Source organism: Suncus etruscus, chromosome 3, assembly GCF_024139225.1.
Source record: "Suncus etruscus isolate mSunEtr1 chromosome 3, mSunEtr1.pri.cur, whole genome shotgun sequence".
NCBI lineage: Eukaryota > Metazoa > Chordata > Mammalia > Eulipotyphla > Soricidae > Suncus > Suncus etruscus.
The window spans coordinates 36995558-37015884 of NC_064850.1; the positions used below are offsets into that span (position 1 = coordinate 36995558).

A 20327-nucleotide genomic window follows, 5' to 3' on the forward strand; every position below is an offset into this window, starting at 1 on the left:
AACAAGCTGGTCTAGGTTCCAGAGCTTCTCCAACCAGGTTCCAGCAGCAGGATGCAGGAAGGTCCCTTTCCTAGGCAAAGGCCTGATTCTGTGTCTGATACTTAGGGAGGAGCCTGCTCACAGGATGATGGTCAGAATTCAATGAGGATATTTGTCACGCAGGTCAAACTGATCAGGACCCACAGTAAGGCACATCAGAGCCCCATGAAGTCGCTAGGAGAGAGGTTTCTCCTTTAGACTGTGAAGTATCAGCTGGGCCTACTTGGGCGGGAAGAGGGGGCTCCTGGGCACCCATCCTGCCAACGGTAGGAGCACAGGCTCAGGACATATAATGGCATGTTTCTAAATCTCAGTCCTAACAGCACTGCATAGCACAGGGATGAAGGTACCTCTGCCTTGTGCATGGATGATGGGATTTGATTCTCAGCACTCAAGCCTCATGGGGGGCAGACCTAGAGGCCCCCAACACTGTGGGTCTGGGTGTGGGCTGAGTTATCTGCAGCATTAGAAGGCCCAAGCAGACCCGAATCCTTGAGCTTCACAATGTAACTTCCATCCAGGAAGGCTGATAATTGCGGTAAAAGATGCCTGGGGAGGGCCCGGAGAGATAGCACAGCGGTGTTTGCCTTGCAAGCAGCCGATCCAGGACCTAAGGTGGTTGGTTCAAATCCCGGTGTCCCATATGGTCCCCTGTGCCTGCCAGGAGCTATTTCTGAGCAGACAGCCAGGAGTAACCCCTGAGCACTGCCGGGTGTGGCCCAAAAGCAAAACAAAACAAAACAAAAAAGAGAAGCCTGCGGTCCCTGATGATCATATGGGTGCCTCCCCCAATCAGAAAGAAAGCAAATAAAGATGATTAAATGGCCTTTCAAGCTACATTTTGTTTTTGTGTTATTTTGTACTGTACTATTGCTCCAGTTTCAAACACAGGGTTTTAAAGACTGAACTTTTTTGGGGGGGGGGGTTTGGGTCACACCCAGCAGCACTCAGGGGCCACTCCTGGTTCTACACTCAGAAATCGCTCCTGGCAGGCTCCAGGACCATATGGGATGCCGGGATTTGAACCACCAACCATCTGCATGCAAGGCAAATGCCTTACCTCAATGCTCTCTCTCCAGCCCCAAGACTGAACTTTTCATAGGCAGCAGTGAAGCCAAGTGAAGATAGGCTCAAGAAGTCAGTGATAGGCACAGGCTGCAGTTTGTTCTGCCTTCCTGCTGAGCAGCTGTGTGTCCTAGAGGAAACCGCTTACCTTCTCTGAGCTGCACCCACCTCACCACAAAGTTCTATTATTTTAGACCCCAGTGTTATGCATCTGAATAGCTACTTTGCTCTGAAATTAGGTAATATCCTAGCCCAGAAAACCCCAGACAAGCAGTTAGGCTGGCCTGCAGTAGAATGAGGGAAAGCTAGAACAGCTAGAAGCAGCTTCACCTGAAACCACCCACTGTCTTTTTTTCAAAGGAAAAAGAAAGTACTTTCAGGGCCAGAGAGGATAGAACAGTAGGGAGGGCTTTTGCCTTGCATATGACTGATCTGGGTTCAGTCCTTGGCACCCCAAACCAGACAGACAAAATAACACAAAACAAATCCTTTAATTCCCCAGGGCCCCCCTTCTTTCCTATCCATGACCTGCTCTGACCAGAAGTGAAGTTGGGTCACTTTTCTAAACTGGGATCAGCACCTTTCACAAAGCCAGAACTCTCTGAAAAAGCTACTTAGAGGATTCTAGAATTGTCATGGCCCTAGAGAGGAAGTCATTGTCCAAGACTGGGTAAATACTTAAGCAAATACTTAAATATTTTTCCACAGAGTTTAAAGAAATTTTCCAGTCCTTAAGCGGTGAGGTTCTTATGTAAGAAATAATCCATTTACCCTGCTTTGGCCACCAGGGACCTAGTATCTTTAGTGCTTGCTGCCACCTACTGGTGTTTGGAATGCCTGATCATTTTTTTTGAAGGACCTGGTCCTCACTTCACCCTTTTTTGCCATGAATTCAGGGGTCTCAAACTCGCAGCCTGCGGGCTGCAAACGGCCCTCCGTACAACATTTTGTGGCCCTGCCCTAGAAGAATCTTTTTTTGTTTTGTTTTACTTGTTTGGGTCACACCCCCCAATGTTCAAGGCTTACTACTGACTTTGCACTCAAGGATCACCCCTACTTTGCCTCCTGCGGCCCCCAGGTAAATTGAGTTTGAGACCCCTGTATACATATTCGTAAATATTCATGCAAATAAACCCATTAAATTAACATTTTAGAAAAAGCTGTTTCGATAGTTCATTGTTTTCTATTTTTTTTTTTTTATCTAGTTTGCTTTTGTTTGCAAGTTGGTGTCAGTACTCAGGAATGACCCCTGGCAATCACATATGCTCTAGGGAATACATGTGGTGCTGGGGATTTGAAACAGGGTCTCAGCCTCTGCAGCTACATGTGAGGCCCTTACAAACCTGTACTCTCTCTGGCTCACTACCAATTTTTAAACAGGGGTCACTTCCACCAGTGCTTGGGGACCTGGGACCATTCCAGTGATGCTTAGGGCAGGATTAATGGTTCTAATGATTCCACTCTTGGGCCACCTACTGAGATGTTCTGCTAAGTGCCATCAGGGTCACATGAGGCGCTGCCCTGGGACCCTACAATGCCAGGGGTCAAACCCAGGGCTTTGAACATATCATTTCCCCCTCCCCCCTTTTTATTTTGTTTCAAGATCACACCCAGCAGTGTTCAGGGCATACTCCTGGCTCTGTGCCCAGTATGAGATGCGGGGAGGTGCGTGTTAAACCTTGGATGAGTTGTAGGTAATGCTAGTGCCTTATTGGCTGGACTCTCTTGCCCTGCCATTCCCCTTGTCCTTACATTGGCACAACACATTTGCCACTTCCAAGAAACCAGGAGACTGTTACTAACTCAATGCCAGACTGTTTGGATTTCACTTGCTGCTAATGTCCTTGCAAAATCCCTCTGAGCACTCTCCATTGCCAGCCTCCTGAGTCTCCTCTGCTCAGGGCTATTTCTCAGTCCTCTTCCAGTACTCACAACCTCTACCCTTTCAGGGTTTGGATGGGTGTTTATGGAAAGGCCCCTAGTTTGTTTTTGCTTTTTTTTCCTGGCGGATTCAGGTTCTGGGATCTGAGAAACCACATTATTGAAGTGGCCTTGCTGGTAAATGGCATCTTAGCACTTGTGGCTTTTGACAGGTGATGATGGCTGAGTCTGACCAACTGGTCCCTGCCAGGTTCCCTGGGCAAGTCCCTCCTTCCCTTTCACTGTCCCTTGAGGCACTCAGGGCACTGGGAGCGGTAGGAAGCTGACCTGTGTGGGGAGCAGCCACACAAATTATGCGAGGACCTAATCACCCACAGTGCTCCTTTCATCATTACTTCATAGCACCACTCAAGGGTATGTGGTTGTTTTGTTTTTCAAGGGAAGGATAACACCCAGCGTGTTCGGGGCTGACTCTTGGTGGCTTCAAAGGACCAATGGTTGAGATTATATTCATCGCAACATGGGCTGTTCATTTTTTCTGCTCAAATGGCTTCCACCAGGGGGAGCGCTTTCCAGCTGACTCTGTGACTCTGACATCTATGTGTGATGAGGACTTCCTTGGCATATTTTGGGTGGGGGGGGGCAGAAATAGTCCATGAGTATGAGGAGCATGCCTTGCATGTGGTCCACTCGAGTTGGATTCCTGGTCTCCAAAATCCAGCTAGGAGTGATCCCTGAACACAGATCAGGAGTAAGCCCAAAGAACCACTCGCTGGGTATGATAAAATGTCAAAAGAAAACCATCCAAGCTCTCACCCTGGATGAGTAACAGACTTTTGGGGTGGGGTCGGTGCAGTTTGGGAAAATTGTATAAATTAACTTGGCAGAAGAAAAGGTGCAGTTACCCAAGTCTGAACACACAAACTTAATTTCTTTAGTGCACATTTCCCCATTCTTTTCTTTTTTTAGTTTTGATTTTTGGGCCACACCCAGCAGCGCTCAGAGGTAGGCTCCTGGTTCTTTCTCAGAAATTGTTCCTGGGTTGGGGGACCATAGGGGATGCTGGAGATCGAACTCAGGTCTGTTTTGAGTCAGCAGCTTGTAAGGCAAATGCCCTACCACTGTGCTATCACTCCGGCCCCTACATTTTTCCCATCCTAGGGATACATTTCTGCCATGATGTGCATTTTGCTTTTTACACTCTGGAGAAGCCCAGGTTCACTCTTGAAAAAAAACAGTCTTTCCCTGCCCTCACTTCCCAAGTAAACTTAATTTTGCTATTCATCTCCTCAAATTCATTTCTGCGATGGACATAGATCTATCTGTAAGTCTGGGGATCTTTTCCTTTCTTGTAAAGAGCGATTCTCCACTGTCGCCTGAGTTCCCAGCTCCCTAGAAAATGGGTCGATAGAAATCATCTCCTACACAGGTTCTCAGGGCAGAACTGGATGGGGCTCTGGTGCCATCTGACAACATCAAAGTCGATGAAGCATACAATCTGGACGATGCAGGTGCTCAGAGCCAACTCTTATCAACCCTAAAGATTCCCACACACTTCTTAGACTTTAGGATTGCAGAGTGGGCCAAAGATCGCTGGATAATACCGTTGCTAACATGGGGGTCAGATTCCTGGAACCACCTCCTGACTGAGGTCAATTTTGGGGCTGTTCCCATACCCTAAAACAGTAGTCGGCAAGCTGTGGCTTGCGAGCCACATGCGGCTCCTTACACTTTTTAATTTGGCTCTTCTGTGTGCCTGGCGGCCACTCCAGGAGTCAGGACTCTGCTCCTAGCCTCTGTCAGTGAGCGCCCTGGGTGGCTCTCAAAATAAATTTCAATCGTGTTTTGGCGAGATTTGGCTCAGCTGAAAAAAAAAAAAGGTTGCCCACCACTGGAAAGGTCTGGTCCCTCAGCCAACAGCACCTTCCATGAATTCACTGAATCTGCTTCAAACTCTGTTATTATTATTACTACTACTTTTTTTTTGTTTTGTTTTTTGTTTTTGGTCACATCTGGTGGCGCTCAGGGGTTACTCCTGGTAGCTTTGCGTTCAGAAATTGCTCCTAGCTGGGGGCCCATATGGGACGCTGAGGATCGAACCCAGGTCCATCCGGGATCAGCCACGTGCAAGGCAAATGCCTTATCGCTGTGCTATGGCTCTGGCCCCTCCTTGACATACTTGATAATTATCTTGTCTATTATTTTGTTTTGTTGTTGTTGTTTTGGGGTCACATCCAGCAACACTTAGGGATTCCTCCTGGCTCTGCCCTCAGAAGTCTCTCTTGGCAGGCTCTGGGGTGACCATATGGGATCCCGGGATTCGAACCACTGTTGGACCTGGATCGGGTGCATACAAGGCAAATGCCGTACCGCTTTGTTATCTCTCCGGCCTACAATACAATTTTTTTGTATTGCACTGGTGGTGCTCAGGGGTTCCTCCTGGCTCTGCCCTCAGAAATCTCTCCTGGCAGGCTCTGGAGGAGACCATATGGGATGCTGAGATTTGAACCACTGTCCATCCTGGATCAGCTGAGTGCAAGGCAAAGGCCCTACAGCTGTGCAATCTCTTCAGCCCCATCCTCTGGGTCCTGGAATCATTCTTCAGCCTTCCCTTTACCAAGGATCTCTCTCAGGCAGGGGAACGCCTGAGCACAGCAGCCTTGTCCTGTTCTTGATCTTCTGGAATATTCTCCTGAGCAGGCTGCAGTCTCCGAGCAGAGGGGTAGATGAGGCCCTCAGCCCCAAGCATCGTTTTTCCGGGGTTCTTCACAAGAGAGAGCGGCCTAGGAAGCGGCGTCTGTTCTAAAAGTCTTGGGGTCGCCAGGCCCAAGGATGGCGGGTGTGGCCCCGAGAGCGCCTGAAGCAGTTGGAGGCTCGCCTCAACGGTCCATACTTACTCAGCCTCGGCACGTGACGCGCACTGGCAGTTTCCGGTCGGCTTGGCGCGGCGGCGTCCTGACGTCACAGCGAGGGCGGGACTTTCGGGTCGGGGCGCGAGCGCTTCCGGCCCGCGCCGGAAGTGCCGAGAGTGGCCGCATCCGGGACGGCGGGCGGGCGGGCCAACCGGGACAGGAAGGTGAGCGCTGGGACCTTAGCCAAGCTCTGCAGCTCGGCCGGCGGCCACTGGCCGGGCACGGGACTCCAGCGCCGCTCTCCAGGCGGAGAGCCCCGGGGCGGGCGCACGCTTGGTCGAGGCCGGCCGGGGCTGCAGCGCGGCACGGGGCAGGGCCCCCACACTGCTCGGGCAGGAGGCCCGGGGAAAAGCTTCTGGGCGGCTGGGCCAGGTGAGCCCGGCGGACTTGGCTCCGGCCGCATCACTTGCTCGGGACCAGCCGGCCGGCCGGCTGGCACTTGTTTTGGGGTTGGCTTTTTCTCTGAAATGCCCAAGCCACCCGATTATTCAGAACTGAGTGACTCTTTAACGCTTCCCGTGGCAACAGGAAGATTTTCAGGACCCTTGTAAGTGTTTTTCAGAGTGACTACTTAACTGTCTTGTCTGGGGAACCCCGACATTGGTTTGACGTGAGCAGTCAAAATGTTGGAACTGACAAGGTGAACGACTCTTTCCGGAGGAAAAGCCAGTTTTAATGCCAGTTTCTTTAAGGGCAACCCACTCCAGAGCTGTAAATTCAACCTTAGGAAGTTTGAACACTCACTGGGTTTGATTTACAGGCCAGAGATTTATTGCACCGTTCTGGGAGATTTCACACCAATAGTTAGCTGACTGTTAGTAGTGAAACCTGTCTCTCTCCTCATGACTGATTCCCCCCCCCCCCAAAAAAAAACCACCTGTTTCATTCTTCACTTTTTTTTTTTTTTTGGTTTTTGGGTCACACCCTGCAGCGCCCAGGGGTTACCTGGCTCCACACTCAGAAATCGCTCCTGGCAGGCTTGGGGAACCATGTGGGATTCAAAGCACTGTCCTTCTGCCTGTAGGGCAAATTCCTTAACTCCATGCTATCTCTCCTGCCCCTAGTTCACTTTTTTTTTTAAAACAGGTGTCATTTTGCTTGTTCTTAAGACGCGTTGGTGGAGGGGGGCATTTCAAAACTTTATGGAAATAAAGTTGGTGCATACAGAATAGTTGTTATGATAGAATTAACAGCCCCGTAACTTATTAATTTTACTTTTTCCCCCTTCCCACTTGAAGGCACAGAGCATGGAGAATGATGAACTTCCGCCAGCGGATGGGATGGATTGGAGTGGGACTCTATCTGTTAGTGAGTGCGGCGGCCTTTTACTACGTGTTTGAGATCAATGAGACTTACAACAGGCTGGCCTTGGAGCACATTCAGCAGCACCCGGCAGAGCCCCGGGAAGGAGCCACTTGGACACACTCCTTGAAAGTGCGGCTTCTCTCCCTGCCCTTCTGGTTGTGGACAGTTATTTTCCTGATTCCCTACTTACAGATGTTTTTATTCCTGTACTCTTGTACCAGAGCTGACCCTAAGACGGTCGGCTACTGCATTATTCCTATTTGCCTGGCAGTCATTTGCAATCGCCACCAGGCATTTGTCAAGGCTTCCAATCAGATCAGCAGACTACAACTGATTGACACGTAAAACTCCGTTTTTTCCTTCTGATGGCTAAACTGCCTGCGCTGAGTGTGGCCTGGTCATAAGACTGCAGTTTCTTCACAGATCTCAGGAAGTTGTGGTGGAGTGGGGGATTTTTTTTGAAAAAAAAAAAAAAAAAAATCGACTAGGCGGCTATCTTTATCTAAATAATGATTTTTTTATTTTAGGCCAAGCCTGAGATACAGTACTACCAAATCATGTTGATGACTTAAGATTTTGAAAGTAAAATCGTGTCTGTTTTTTGCATTCTTTTAGAAACTTGAATAAGTAACTGGAGTGATATTTTTATTCTACTGTGCAACATAGTGATTCAGAATTTTTTTTCCTATGGGGAAGAAATGAGTATTAACATTGCCATTGTGTTGAATGTAAACAGGTCCAAACATGGTCATAAAACTTAACTTTTCTATGATTACGTGGCTTGCTTTCAAGTTCTTCCAAGGAAAGCACCTTTGTTTCTTACTGTAGCTAAGCCAACTAAGCTTATTTACTACCAATTTATGAAGATTAATATAAAATTACTGAGGTGATGGCTGTCTTAAGCATAACTTTTTCTTTTGGATCATGGCATTAACCAGGTTCATTAATGTCTGCATCTTAAAAATTTATTTGAAAGTTGAAGAATCTGGGGCCGGAGTGATAGCACAGTGGTAGGGCATTTGCCTTGCACACGGCTGACCCAGGACAAACCTGGGTTCAATCCCTGGCGGCCCTATGGCCGCCTGAGCCAGGAACAATTTCTGAGTGCATAGCCAGAGAGTATCACTGGGTGTGGTGTATCACTCTCCCACTCCCAATAAAACAAACAAAAAAAGAAAGTTGAAGAACCTGGCATACATAGAAGGTGAGACCTGTACAATGAAATTCTTAGTCCAGTGGCTGTCAGATAAACCAAAACCCTTTGAAAGACTCTCTTAGACTCTAACCTTGTAAACTTCCTTATGACCTAAGAGTTATAGGTTAACTGCATGTGATCCTTGTACTGTCTGCATCTGTACTTAACTACCTCAAATCTGGTCTCAGTACAAATAACTCAAAAAAATGAAAATACTAGGTTTCAGGATCTTTTTTTTTCTGGATAAACTCCAAGTATGTTTTAATACTTCAATGATTAATACCAGGGACATGTTTTATACTGATAGCTTTGTCATATCCTATAGTCAACCTGTAGTTATAACCTATTCCCCCTATAAAGTCTACGATAGTTATTTGGAAGAGCTTAAGTAATTATTGGCCAAAGGTAACATAGCCCAAAGTAAGTAGCAGAGCCAGACTTGAGTTGAAGAGCTGCTCACAATCAAGGTTTCAACGCTGGTTGCCTGTCCTCATGAAAGATTGGGACTGGCAGGAAAAGCAGACAACTTAATCTCAGTTTTTCAAACTATTAGTTGTCTCAACCTCCATGTCTGATCTGACCACTATTTGACCAAGCATGCCTGGAGTGAGCTTGTATTTGGAAAATAGACAGGTAAACTTTGTTTACTCAAAAACAGTAAATGTGAGCCGGAATGCTGGCGCAATCGGTAAGACATATGCCTTGCATGTGATAACCTGGATGGACTATGATTCGATCTGCATCCCATTTGGTCCCCCAAGCCAGGAGCAATTTCTGAGCGCATAGCCAGGAGTAATCCCTGAGTGTCATCAAGTGTGGCCCAAAAAGCAAAAGCAAAAACAAAAAAACAGTAAGTATTTTTCCCTAATTGATGTTCTTCCCTAGTTCTATGAGGCTGGTGTGTGCTGGTACTAGTGCAACTTTACAGAAGAGCTAAAGGAAAAAGCCAGAAGCCCAGAATAGTAACTTGTTCATGATCACACTACAAGTTAAGTGGAAGAGCCAGAATTTGAACCCAGGAGGTCTAGCTTTAGATTTCTGGCTCCATTCTACCAATGCTTCTCATAGAAGGGAGTTGGAAGAAATCAATGTGAGCAATTGCCTATTTAAGTAATCATGAGGTAGAGATAATTTGGAAATTATTTAAATTCTTTCATAAATGACTCCTGTAATGCAGTATTTGTGAATTTGCTATTTGCTATATGAAACAATTCTGTGGCTAGAGTGATAGTACAGTGGGTAGGCATTTGCCTTGCACGCAGCTTGCCAGTCTTGCTTTGATCCTGGCATACCAGATGATCCCCCAGTATTGTTTACTGCAGAGACAGGAGTAAGGCCTGAGCACCACTGGGTAAAGGCTCGCTCCCCTCTAAACTGAACCAATCCTGTAATTTTTTATTCAAGTAGTTTTTCTATACTTAATGCTAGTATTTGGGGCCTGGAGAGATTAGTGCTGTGTCTAAGTTACTTGTCTTATGCACGGATACTCCAGGCTCAATCCTTAGCATCTCATATGAGCCCCCCCCCCCCCCCCCCCGCCAAGTACTACCAGTAATAATTCCTGATCATTGCCCGAAGTGACCCCAAAACACAATTTTAGCATTTTGAGATCTGATAAATGCTCAGCTCCTCTATCATTTTGAGATCACAGTGCCTTAGTAGAGGAAACATTAACATGTAGTTGCTAAGACTACAGAATTAATCTTTGTTTTTGACTATTTAGAAATTTCCCCAAGTTAGATTTTATTGTTGGTAGTCATGCTCTTTGAGGAGGTCATTGTAACTGTTGGGTAAGAGACATATTTTAATAGATCATATTTAATATATTTATAACAAAAACACTGAATATAGGATTAAGTAATAAGATGATGCCAAACATAGAAAATGCTTCTGGAATATTAGGGGAAATACAAATATTCTAGAGGCCAGAATTAGTCAGATATTTGCTTCCTGAATGAGGAAAAACTATACAGTGATTTAATGAGCCCATTTTCTGCAACTATCCCTGAAACAATGTAGTATCTATTGTGCTTTTTTAATGGAAAGATTTCTTTTTTCCCCAAAAGTGCCACAATAGGACTAAATAATTGAACTGCAAAAACAACAAATTCATGGAACTTAGGTCACCACATGAAAATATTTGGTTTTAAATATTTTAGTTTGATCTATTAATTTGTAACTTTTAAATTATTTTGGGCCACACCTGGTGGTACACAGGGGTTACTCCCTGCTCTGCACTGAAGGTTCACTACTGGTAGACTCAGGGAACCATATGGGATGCCAGGGATTGAACCTAGTTGGCTACATGCAAAAATCCTAACCCCTGTACTATAGGTGCACTTTCAAAATGTTTCAAAATAAAGTGATTCAGTTTAGAATTTGAATTTTTTTAATTTTTTTTTTTTTTTTTTTTTTTTTTTTTTGGGTTTTTGGTTTTTTGGGCCACACCAGCGGTGCTCAGGGGTTACTCCTGGCTGTCTGCTCAGAAATAGCTCCTGGCAGGCACGGGGGACCATATGGGACACCGGGATTCGAACCAACCACCTTTGGTCCTGGATCAGCTGCTTGCAAGGCAAACGCCACTGTGCTATCTCTCCGGGCCCGAATTTTTTTAATTTTTGTTTTGCTTTTGGGTCACACTCGGCCGTGCTCAGGGGTTACTCCTGGCTCTGCTCAGTAGTCGCTCCTGGCAGGCTCAGGGGACCATATGGGATGCCAGGATTCGAACCACCGACCTGCATGCAAGGCAAATGCCTTACCTCCATGCAATCTCTCCAGCCCCATATGACTCATTTTTGCCCTCAAATATGTGCCATCACTTTTTGGTTTTTGGGCCACACCTGGCAGTGCTCAGGAGTTACTTCTAGCTCTGCACTCAGAAGTTGCTCCTGGGGCCCAAGTCCTTCTGATCGAGCCCCCCCCCCCAAAAAAAAAAAGAAAAAAAAGTTGCTCCTGACAGGCATGGGGACCATATGGGATGCCAGGATTTGAACCATCTTGTTTGAATCAGCTGCATGCAAGGCAAATGCCCTACTGCTGTACTATCTCTCTGGCCCTGATTCCTTTTTATTTATTTTATTTTTTGGTTTTTGGGCCACATCCGGCGGTGCTCAGGGGTTACTCCTGGCTGTCTGCTCAGAAATAGCTCCTGGCAGACACGGGGGACCATATGGGACACCGGGATTCGAACCAACCACCTTTGGTCCTGGATCGGCTGCTTGCAAGGCAAACACCACTGTGCTCTCTCTCCGGGCCACTGATTCCTTTTTAAAGATCTGCCCAATTTCTTCTCCCTCTCTCCCTCCTTCCCCCCTCCCCTTGAAGTAATCCCTGAACGCCACCGGGTGTGACCCCCCCCCCCAAATATAAAATGATTCACTCTTGGCAGGGTTGGGATACCATGAGCTGTTACCTAACCTGAGTCAGCAAACATCGCAAATGTGAGTCAACATACAAGTCAAATGCCCCACCCACCAAGTTCTAAGTGTTGGCTTGCCCTAGTTGTCTTTCCTAGATTTATTCTCTTGGTCACTTCATCTAGGCCCAAAGACATAAATGTTCAATTTTATATCACTATTTTGTGTCCTTCCTTCAACTCCAGCTGGATATCCAACTTCTTTTTATTATGTCTCACTAATTTTTTTTTAAAAATTTGTTAATTGATTGGTTTTTGGGCCACTACTGGCAATGCTCAGGGGTTAATCCTGGATCTGTGCTCAGAAATTGCTCCCAGCAATCTCGGGGTGGGAGTGGGGTGGGGAATGCCAGGAATTGAACAGGGTCAGTCCCGGGTTCCCTGCATCCAAGACAAATACCTTACCACTGTGCTATCTCTCCAGAGATTCTTTGGGCCACAACCGGTTTCACTGAGGTGTTATTCCTGGCTCTGTGCCCAGAAATCACTCTGCAGGCTCGGGACCATGTGGGATGCTGGGAATCAAACCGGGTTCTGTCCAGGATCGGACTCTTGTAAGGCAAGTGCCCTATTGCTGTGCTATTGCTCTGGCCCATCTCACTAAAATTTAACCTGTTCTAGCTGAAAGGGCTGGAGCATACCTGGCCAGGATCATGCTGATATCACCTGCTGCCCCACCCCAGCACTACCAGGCCCACTCCACTAAGGGTCCCCCAAAGCACCTGGAAGCCTGAGTGCAGTGCATCCTAAGGATCAGAGCAAGGGCCTCCAGGGCACTGCTTGGGAGTCCCCACCCCCACCCCAGCAAACAAAATAAGACCCAATAAAACCAGTTTAAAACAAAGCTGCTTTCTTCTCCCAATCTGCTCGTTACTTCTTTTTTTTGTTTGTTTTTAGGCCACACTGGTGACACTCAGGGGTTACTCCCGGCTATGTGCTCAGTAATCGCTCCAGACTTGGGGGACCATATGGGATGCCAGGGATCAAACCATGGTCTGTCTTAGGCTAGCGTGTGCAAGGCAGATACCATACAGCTTGCGCCACTGCTCTGCCCCCCCCCCCCATTGGTTTTTGGGCCACATCCAGTGATGCTCAGCACTCAGAAATCGCTCCTGGCTTGGGAGGACCATATGGGTCACTAGGGATTGAACCCAGGTCCGTCCTGGGTCAGCCACGTGCAAGGCAAACGCCCTACCGCTGTCTATTGCTCCAGCCCCATGTTACTTCTTTTTAATTAAATCTTTAACCTGACAGATGTGGCTCTTGACCTCAGCTACATTTTCCATTACTCTCTCCACTCCTACTCCACTTAAGCCAAGCTGGTCTAATTCTTTTTTTTTTTTGGCGGGGGGATATCTTACTTATTCTAACACCAGAAAGACTTATTTCAGGAGGCCAGAGCCAGAGTGCTGAGGGCACACGGCTGAACTGGGTTTGATTCCTAGCAAATTCTATGGTCCCTGAGACTCAAGGATGATCCAAGAGTGCTGAGAAAGGAGTATGTCCTGAATACTCTGGGTGTGGCTCAAAATAACAAAAACAAAACACACCAACTTCCTTCAATTATCAGATTGGTGAAACTACTTCTGCCCTGCCTAGGACTGGATGTAATTCAGCTGGTGGAAACTTCACATATGTGAGGTCCCAAGTTTAATCCCTGGCATCAAAACTAATAAAATTAAACTGAACATTCTCTATCCCATTTTCTCCAAAGCATGTCCATCACATAACAAATATTTGATCATAATCTGAACTCTACAAGGAAAGTATTCTTTTTGTACACTGCTTTATTCCATGCTTGCCACACAGTAGATGTTAAGTAATTATTGCAAGAATGATTCCTCCTCTATGTTGATTAATAATTGTCTTTTGCAGTGCCAAAAATAAACAAGGATTCACACATGCAAAGCAAATTTATTGAGACACACCTCTCCGTGGCCAGGGCTACTCCCAGTGGTGCTGGGAGCATTATGTAATAAGGGGATTAAATTGGGACCAGCCTCACAAATGATTCTACTAGAATGCAGAACAATTTCCAGAGAGAATAAAGATGACCATTTACTACAATGTGAGTAGTATATTCTGGCATGTATTCTAGATAATTGGGTTCTTTTTTTTTTTTTTTTGCTTTTGCTTTTTGGGCCACACCCAGTGACACTCAGGGGCTACTCCTGGCTATGCGCTCAGAAATCGCTCCTGGCTTGGGGGACCACATGAGACAGTGGGGAATTGAACCGTTGTTCGTCCTAGGTTAATGCATGCAAGGCAAATGTCCTACCGCTTGCACCATAGCTCCAGCTCGATAATTTGGTTCTTAAACTTCAAAGTTTTATTATACAGGGCCCAGAGAGATAGCACAGTGGCATTTGCCTTGCAAGCAGCTGATCCAGGACCAAAGGTGGTTGGTTTGAATCCCAGTGTCCTATATGGTCCCCCGTGCCTGCCAGGAGCTATTTCTGAGCAGACAGCAAGGAGTAACCCCTGAGCACTGCCGGGTGTGGCCAAAACAAACAAACAAAAAACCCCCAAAAAACAAAAAAGTTTTATTATACATTATTTTCAAGACCAAGATTTTGTTAAAATATTTTTTGGGGGGGACCACATCCAGTTGTGCACAAGGCTTATTCCTGTCTCTGTGCTCAAAAATCACTCCTGTTTTTTTTTTTTTTGGTTTTTGGGCCACACCTGGCGGTACTCAGGGGTTACTCCTGGCTCTCTGCTCAGAAATCATTCCTGGCAGGCACAGGGGACCATAAGGTCCTGGGTCAGTGCTTACAAGGCAAACACCCTACTGCTGTACTGTATTTCTGGCCCCACTCCTGGTGGAACCATATGGTGTGTCAGGGATTGAATTTGGGACTGTTGTGTACAAAGCAAGCACCGTACTTGCTATAGGCCCCCCAAGATTTGTTTTGTTTTGGGTCACCCATCAGCCCTCAGGGTTACTCTTTTTTCTTTTTCTTTTTTTTGCGCTCAGGGGACCATATGGGATATCGGGATTTGAACCACCGACCTTCTGCATGAAAGGCCTTATCTCCATGCTATCTCTCCAGCCCCCAGGGTTATTCTTGGCAGGATTGAGGGACCTTACAGGATGCTGGAGATTGAACCTGGGTTGCCTACATGCAGGGCAAATGCCCTATCCTTTGTAATTTCACTCCGGGCCTCCGGCCCCTAATATCTGAGATGAGTTTATTTTGGGGTCATGCTTTGGTGGTGAAGATGGTCACATTGAACATCAAAACTGTAAACACTGGGGCTGGAGAGATGGAATAGTGGATAAGATACTCGCATGCAGCTTACCCAGATTGATTTTACAAGCATGAAGGATTTATCCTTGAGCAGAGCCATGAGTACAATGGATATGGCCTAAAAACAAGTGTCCCAGCCATAGTAGAGGATAGCGCTCTTGCCTTGCGTGCATCTGACCTGCATTTGGCCCCCGGCACTCCAGATGGTTTCCAGAGTCCCTCCAGTAGATTGCTGAGTACATAGTCAAGAGTAAACCCTCGGGGCCAGAAAGATAGCATGGAGGTAAGGCATTTGCCTTTCATGCAGGAGGTCATCAGTTTGGATCCTGGCATCCCATATGGTCCCCTGTGCCTGCCAGGAGCAATTTCTGAGCCTGGAGCCAGGAATAACCCCTGAACACTGCCGGGTGTGACCCAAAAACCACACACACACACACACACACAAAAGATTCAGAGTGGGCGGGACCAGAGGATAGTACAGTGATAGCGGCCTGCTGTGCATGCAGATGCCAGGCACTAAATATCCACCAAGACCAGCCAGGACTGATCTTTGATCAGTCAAGAGTATGACCTGAGCATTGCTGGTAGAGTTCAAAACCTGAAGTTATAGCAGTGAGCAGGGTGAGTTCAATGCCAGGTTCAAACCCTGGCATTCCACATGGTCCCCGGAGACTGCCAGGATTAATTTCTGAGCATAGAACCAGGAGTAACTGCTGAGCACTGCTGGATGTGGCCCACAAAACCAAAACTAAAGATTCTGAGTAGGGCTAGAGAGACAAATCAAAGAGCTGAGAACTCATGTAGAGGCCTGGGCTTTATCGGCGTAATAGATCAAGGCACCCAAGCACATCAGGTGTGGCCCCAAACCAAAAATTTTTAGTCATTTGCCCAAGACGCATGTGGCCCAGGTATCCTGTATGGTCTGCTAAGCAGTAATAATCAATCCCTAAACTCAGTAGCCAAGAGTAAACTCTGAGACCACCAGGTGTGGCCCACTCCCAACTCTCCAAAGAGATTCTAAGTAGCTGAAGAAATTCTAATCACACATTTCCTAAAATAGAGTACTAACTCATACTGCAGGGTGGATGTTTGCCTTGCATGTGATTGATCCCCAGGCTTTATACCCTTGTAAATCAAACACAACTGGCTCAAAAAATATTTTTAGTGAAGCAAAATAGTTTTTATTGAAAGAAAATTAGCAGGCAATGTGGGGAGAGAAAGAGACAAATACATGATCAAGAGCAAATGTAGGCTTCTTCAGAGTGGACAAAGCCCAAGAGAGAGAGAGAACTCTGGCTTCTCTGAAGAGGAAAAAGTTAAATTATGAATCTTATCCTTGGCCACTTATTAAGGTAACTAGATATATGCACCTCGATTTTAGCTATTAAAATGAATCAGGTAAGACACAAATGCACACTGTAAATAAAAATGCCTCCTGGGTGCTTGCCTTGCAAACTTTTAACCCAGGTTCAATTCCTGGTATCCCAATATACTCTGAGTCCTGCCAGAAATGATCCTTTGAATGCAGAGCCAAGAGTCATGCCTGAGATGTGGTCCCAAAACAAAAAAAATAACTTATACACACATTTTAAGTATATATATTTAAATACACACATTATATATATATTTCATACATATATACATACATACATGAAAGACTCAACAGCCTTTTAAGAAAAATCAAAATATGGCTACAAGATAAAAAAGTTATAGTTAAGAGATTGTTGACGGGCTAGACAGATAAGCACAGTTGCAGGACATTTGCCTTGCACGTGGCAGACCTGGGATGGACCGCATTAGATTCCCGGCATCTGATATGGTCCCCCGAGCCTAGCAGGCATGATTTCAAAGCACAGAGCCAAGAGTAACCCCTGAGCACCACCGCTGGGTATGGCTCCCCCAAAAAACAAACTAAAAAAGATTGTTCAAAGACATATTTGGACATGTATACATACAAATACATATATAAGAATATATCACAACAAAAAACTATTCTTTTTGGCTCTCAAGGTATAAGTCAAGGCTGGAGTGATAGCACAGCGGTAAGAAGTTTGCCTTGCACATGGCCAAAACAGAATGAACCTGATTCAAATCCTGGCACCCCATTTGGTCCCAAGTGCCCGCCAGGAGCGAGTTCTGAGCGCAGAGTCAGGAGTAACCCCTGAGCGCCATAGGGTCTGACCACCCCCAAAAAGGTAGAAGTCAAATAGAGATTTGTTAAGAGCATCATCTCTGAATGTCTGAAAACTGGTTTTCCTTGGGCCTCAATATCTCTGTGTTTAGTATTTCTATTAATTTTCCTTCTATTTATATAGAACTGTCATTCTTCAACTTAATACACTTTTACTTGAATGAATTTCCATTTGACTTGAATGAAATGTTATTGTCCATGTACCACGCCAAGTACTTATTATGCATAAGGTAAAATTAATAGGCATCACACAACTCACTGACCATTTTTAAAGTAGAAAAATAGTAAAAATATACTTCCTAACAAACTTTTTTTGTTTGTTTTTGGGCCACACCCGGCAGTGCTCAGGGGTTACTCTTGGCTCTCCGCTCAGAAATAGCTCCTGGCAGGCACAAGGGACCATATGGGACACCGGGATTCAAACCAACCACCTTTGGTCTTGGATCGGCTGCTTGCAAGGCAAACGCCATTGTGCTATCTCTCCTGGCTTGGGGGACCATATGGGATGCCGGGGGATCGAACCGCGGTCCATCCTAGGCTAGCGCTCTCAAGGCAGACACCTTACCTCTCCGGCCCCCTAACTAACTTTTATAGGTTATTAAATGTTCTCTTTTTTTGTTTGTTTTTTTTCAGCCACACCCATTTGATGCTCAGGGGTTACTCCTGGCTAAGCACTCAGAAATTGCCACTGGCTTGGGGGGACCATATGGGACGCCAGAGGATCGAACCTCGGCCCTTCCTTGGCTAGCGTTTGCAAGGCAGACACCTTACCTCTAGCGCCATCTCACTGGCCCCAAATGCTCTATTTCTATGGGCTGAAATTTCTCACCCAAGAAAAAACTCATTTCTAAACTTTTATTTTCTTTCTATGCTGGAAACAGATTTTCTGACAAAATTGTTCTAGAGGAACAAACAAGGATTTTTCAAATGACAACATGAGTCTTCCTTAAATGTTGATGTATGACAACTAGTAGCAGTCTTCCTTGATTGTCAGGAAGCTATTAAGTTGAACTTTTAAATCGTTTTGTAGATTCTTCTGAGTTAACACTGTTTTCAATGTTATTTTCATCTTCTGCATCATCTTCATCATTACCTTTTAAAATAAATATTTGTGGTATCACAATACATTCAGTGGTTGAAAAATATATAGACAACAAAAAGGCTGACAGACCTAAGTTTAATGATTAATTAAAAACTATGTGTATCAGAATATATATGGTTAAAATTTCAGTAATTTTTGTGTTTTTACCTTTTCTTTTATATCACTTTGACTTTGGACCACACCTAGCTGTGACCAGGGCATTGCTATAGGCTGTGCTCAGGGAATTTTTCCTGACAGGCTCAGATAACCATATGGGCTGCCAGGGTCAGCCATGTGCAAAACAAATGCCCTACCTGCTCTGTCTGGCCCATCTATCAGTATTGAGATATAGTTTATATACCATTATTCATTCTTTAAAGAGGACAGCATTTCTGAGTTTTAATAAGATGACAAGCAGTCACTACTACCCTTACTCCTTGACACTTCTATTATCTCTATGACTTTATCCATTCTGTATACTTTGTATAAATAAAATCATACTATGTGAGATCTTTTTTATGACTTTCTTCCACTTAACACATTGTCATGATTCAGATTACAGCATACCAGTACTTCTTTGTTTTTACTGTTAATATTCCTAAGGAAGATGTTCAGTGTCATTGACTTGTAGGAAAATGCCCATCAAAACCTCGATGATGGACATTCATGCTATGATGGCTGTGTTAAAACAATAACTACTCCTGGCTAATTGGGGGTAGTTACATAATCATTTTTTGGGAAGACCCTATAATAGTGTTTCCCCCCCCCCCCCCAAATTGAAGTTACCAGATAACCCAGTGATTTCCACACACTAGTACATCTTTGTAACTGGTAACATGCAAAGAGATATGCATGGTTCATAGTAATATAATACTTAAAAAGGAGGAAACTTTGCAATGTCCATTAGTTGATGAGAGGATAAGCAAAATGTACTCACCATACATTTTCCTTTTTTGTATTTTGGGGCCATGTTGCAAGTCAGCCCCTGAAAAGGAAAATGTCCATCATCTAGGTTTGTTTTTTTTGTTTTGTTTTGTTTGTGTTTGTTTTTTGGTTTTTGGGCCACACCCGGCTGTGCTCAGGGGTTACTCCTGGCTGTCTGCTCAGAAATAGCTCCTGGCAGGTACGGGGGACCATATGGGACACTGGAATTTGAACCAACCACCTTTGGTCCTGGACCGGCTGCTTGCAAGGCAAACGCCACTGTGCTATATCTCCGGGCCCCATCATCTAGGTTTTGATGGGCATTTTCCTATGAGTCAATGACACTGAACATCTTCCTTAGGTCCTTGTATTGGCTACCTGAATATCAACAGGGCACTGTTCAACCCTACAGAGTGGTCACCAGGTCACTGTATTTTCAATGCTGAAATTTCTCACTTTAGAAATTGTAATCCTGTATATTGTTTGTAAAATTCTGTATATTGGGAGCCAGAGTGATAGCATAGTGGTAGGGCGTTTGCCTAGCACAAGGCCAACCCGGGACAGAACTGGGTTCAATTCCCGGTGTCCCATATGGTCCTATGGTCCTCCAACCCTGTAAGGAGCGATTTCTGAGCACAGATCCAGGAGCTCAGAGCCTGAGCAGCGCTGGGTGTGGCCTCCTCCCAAAAATCTGTGTACTGTTTGTTAACTGAGATAGAACTCAAGCACAAGAGTCACCATTTTAATCGCTATCACTCTTTACAAAGTGAATTCCAGCCTGAGGTAAAAGGAACTCACAAACCACCAAAAAAAACAACAACAATCTTTTCAGTAACAGAATTTTTTTTTTTTGATTTTTGGGACCACATCTGTTTGATGCTCAGCAGTTATTCCTGGCTATGCGTTCAGAAATCGCCCCTGGTTTTGGGGCACCATATGGTATACTGGGGATCGAACTGTGGTCCGTCCTAGGCTAGCACTTGCAAGGCAGATGCCTTACCTCTAGCGCCACCTTTCCGGCCTTGGGGCTGGGCTTGGTGGGTCCCCCGCCAGTCTCACACCCCCTGG

At 45.6% G+C, this 20327-nt stretch overlaps 1 protein-coding gene across 2 annotated transcripts; it reads left to right on the top strand.

Annotated features, from left to right (window-relative positions):
• The first annotated feature begins 6029 nt into the window (after positions 1-6029).
• On the top strand, positions 6030-7974 carry LYSET (lysosomal enzyme trafficking factor). Of its 2 annotated transcripts, none has more exons than XM_049769906.1 (2): positions 6030-6061; positions 7136-7974. In XM_049769906.1, the coding sequence occupies exon 2, from the start codon at positions 7152-7154 to the stop codon at positions 7545-7547; it is 396 nt and encodes a 131-aa protein (XP_049625863.1). In that variant the 5' UTR covers positions 6030-6061; positions 7136-7151; the 3' UTR covers positions 7548-7974. The 2 variants fall into 2 exon arrangements, with proteins under 2 accessions (XP_049625863.1, XP_049625862.1); XM_049769905.1 differs by lacking the exon at positions 6030-6061 and adding an exon at positions 6270-6444.
• The last annotated feature ends 12353 nt before the right edge of the window (positions 7975-20327 follow it).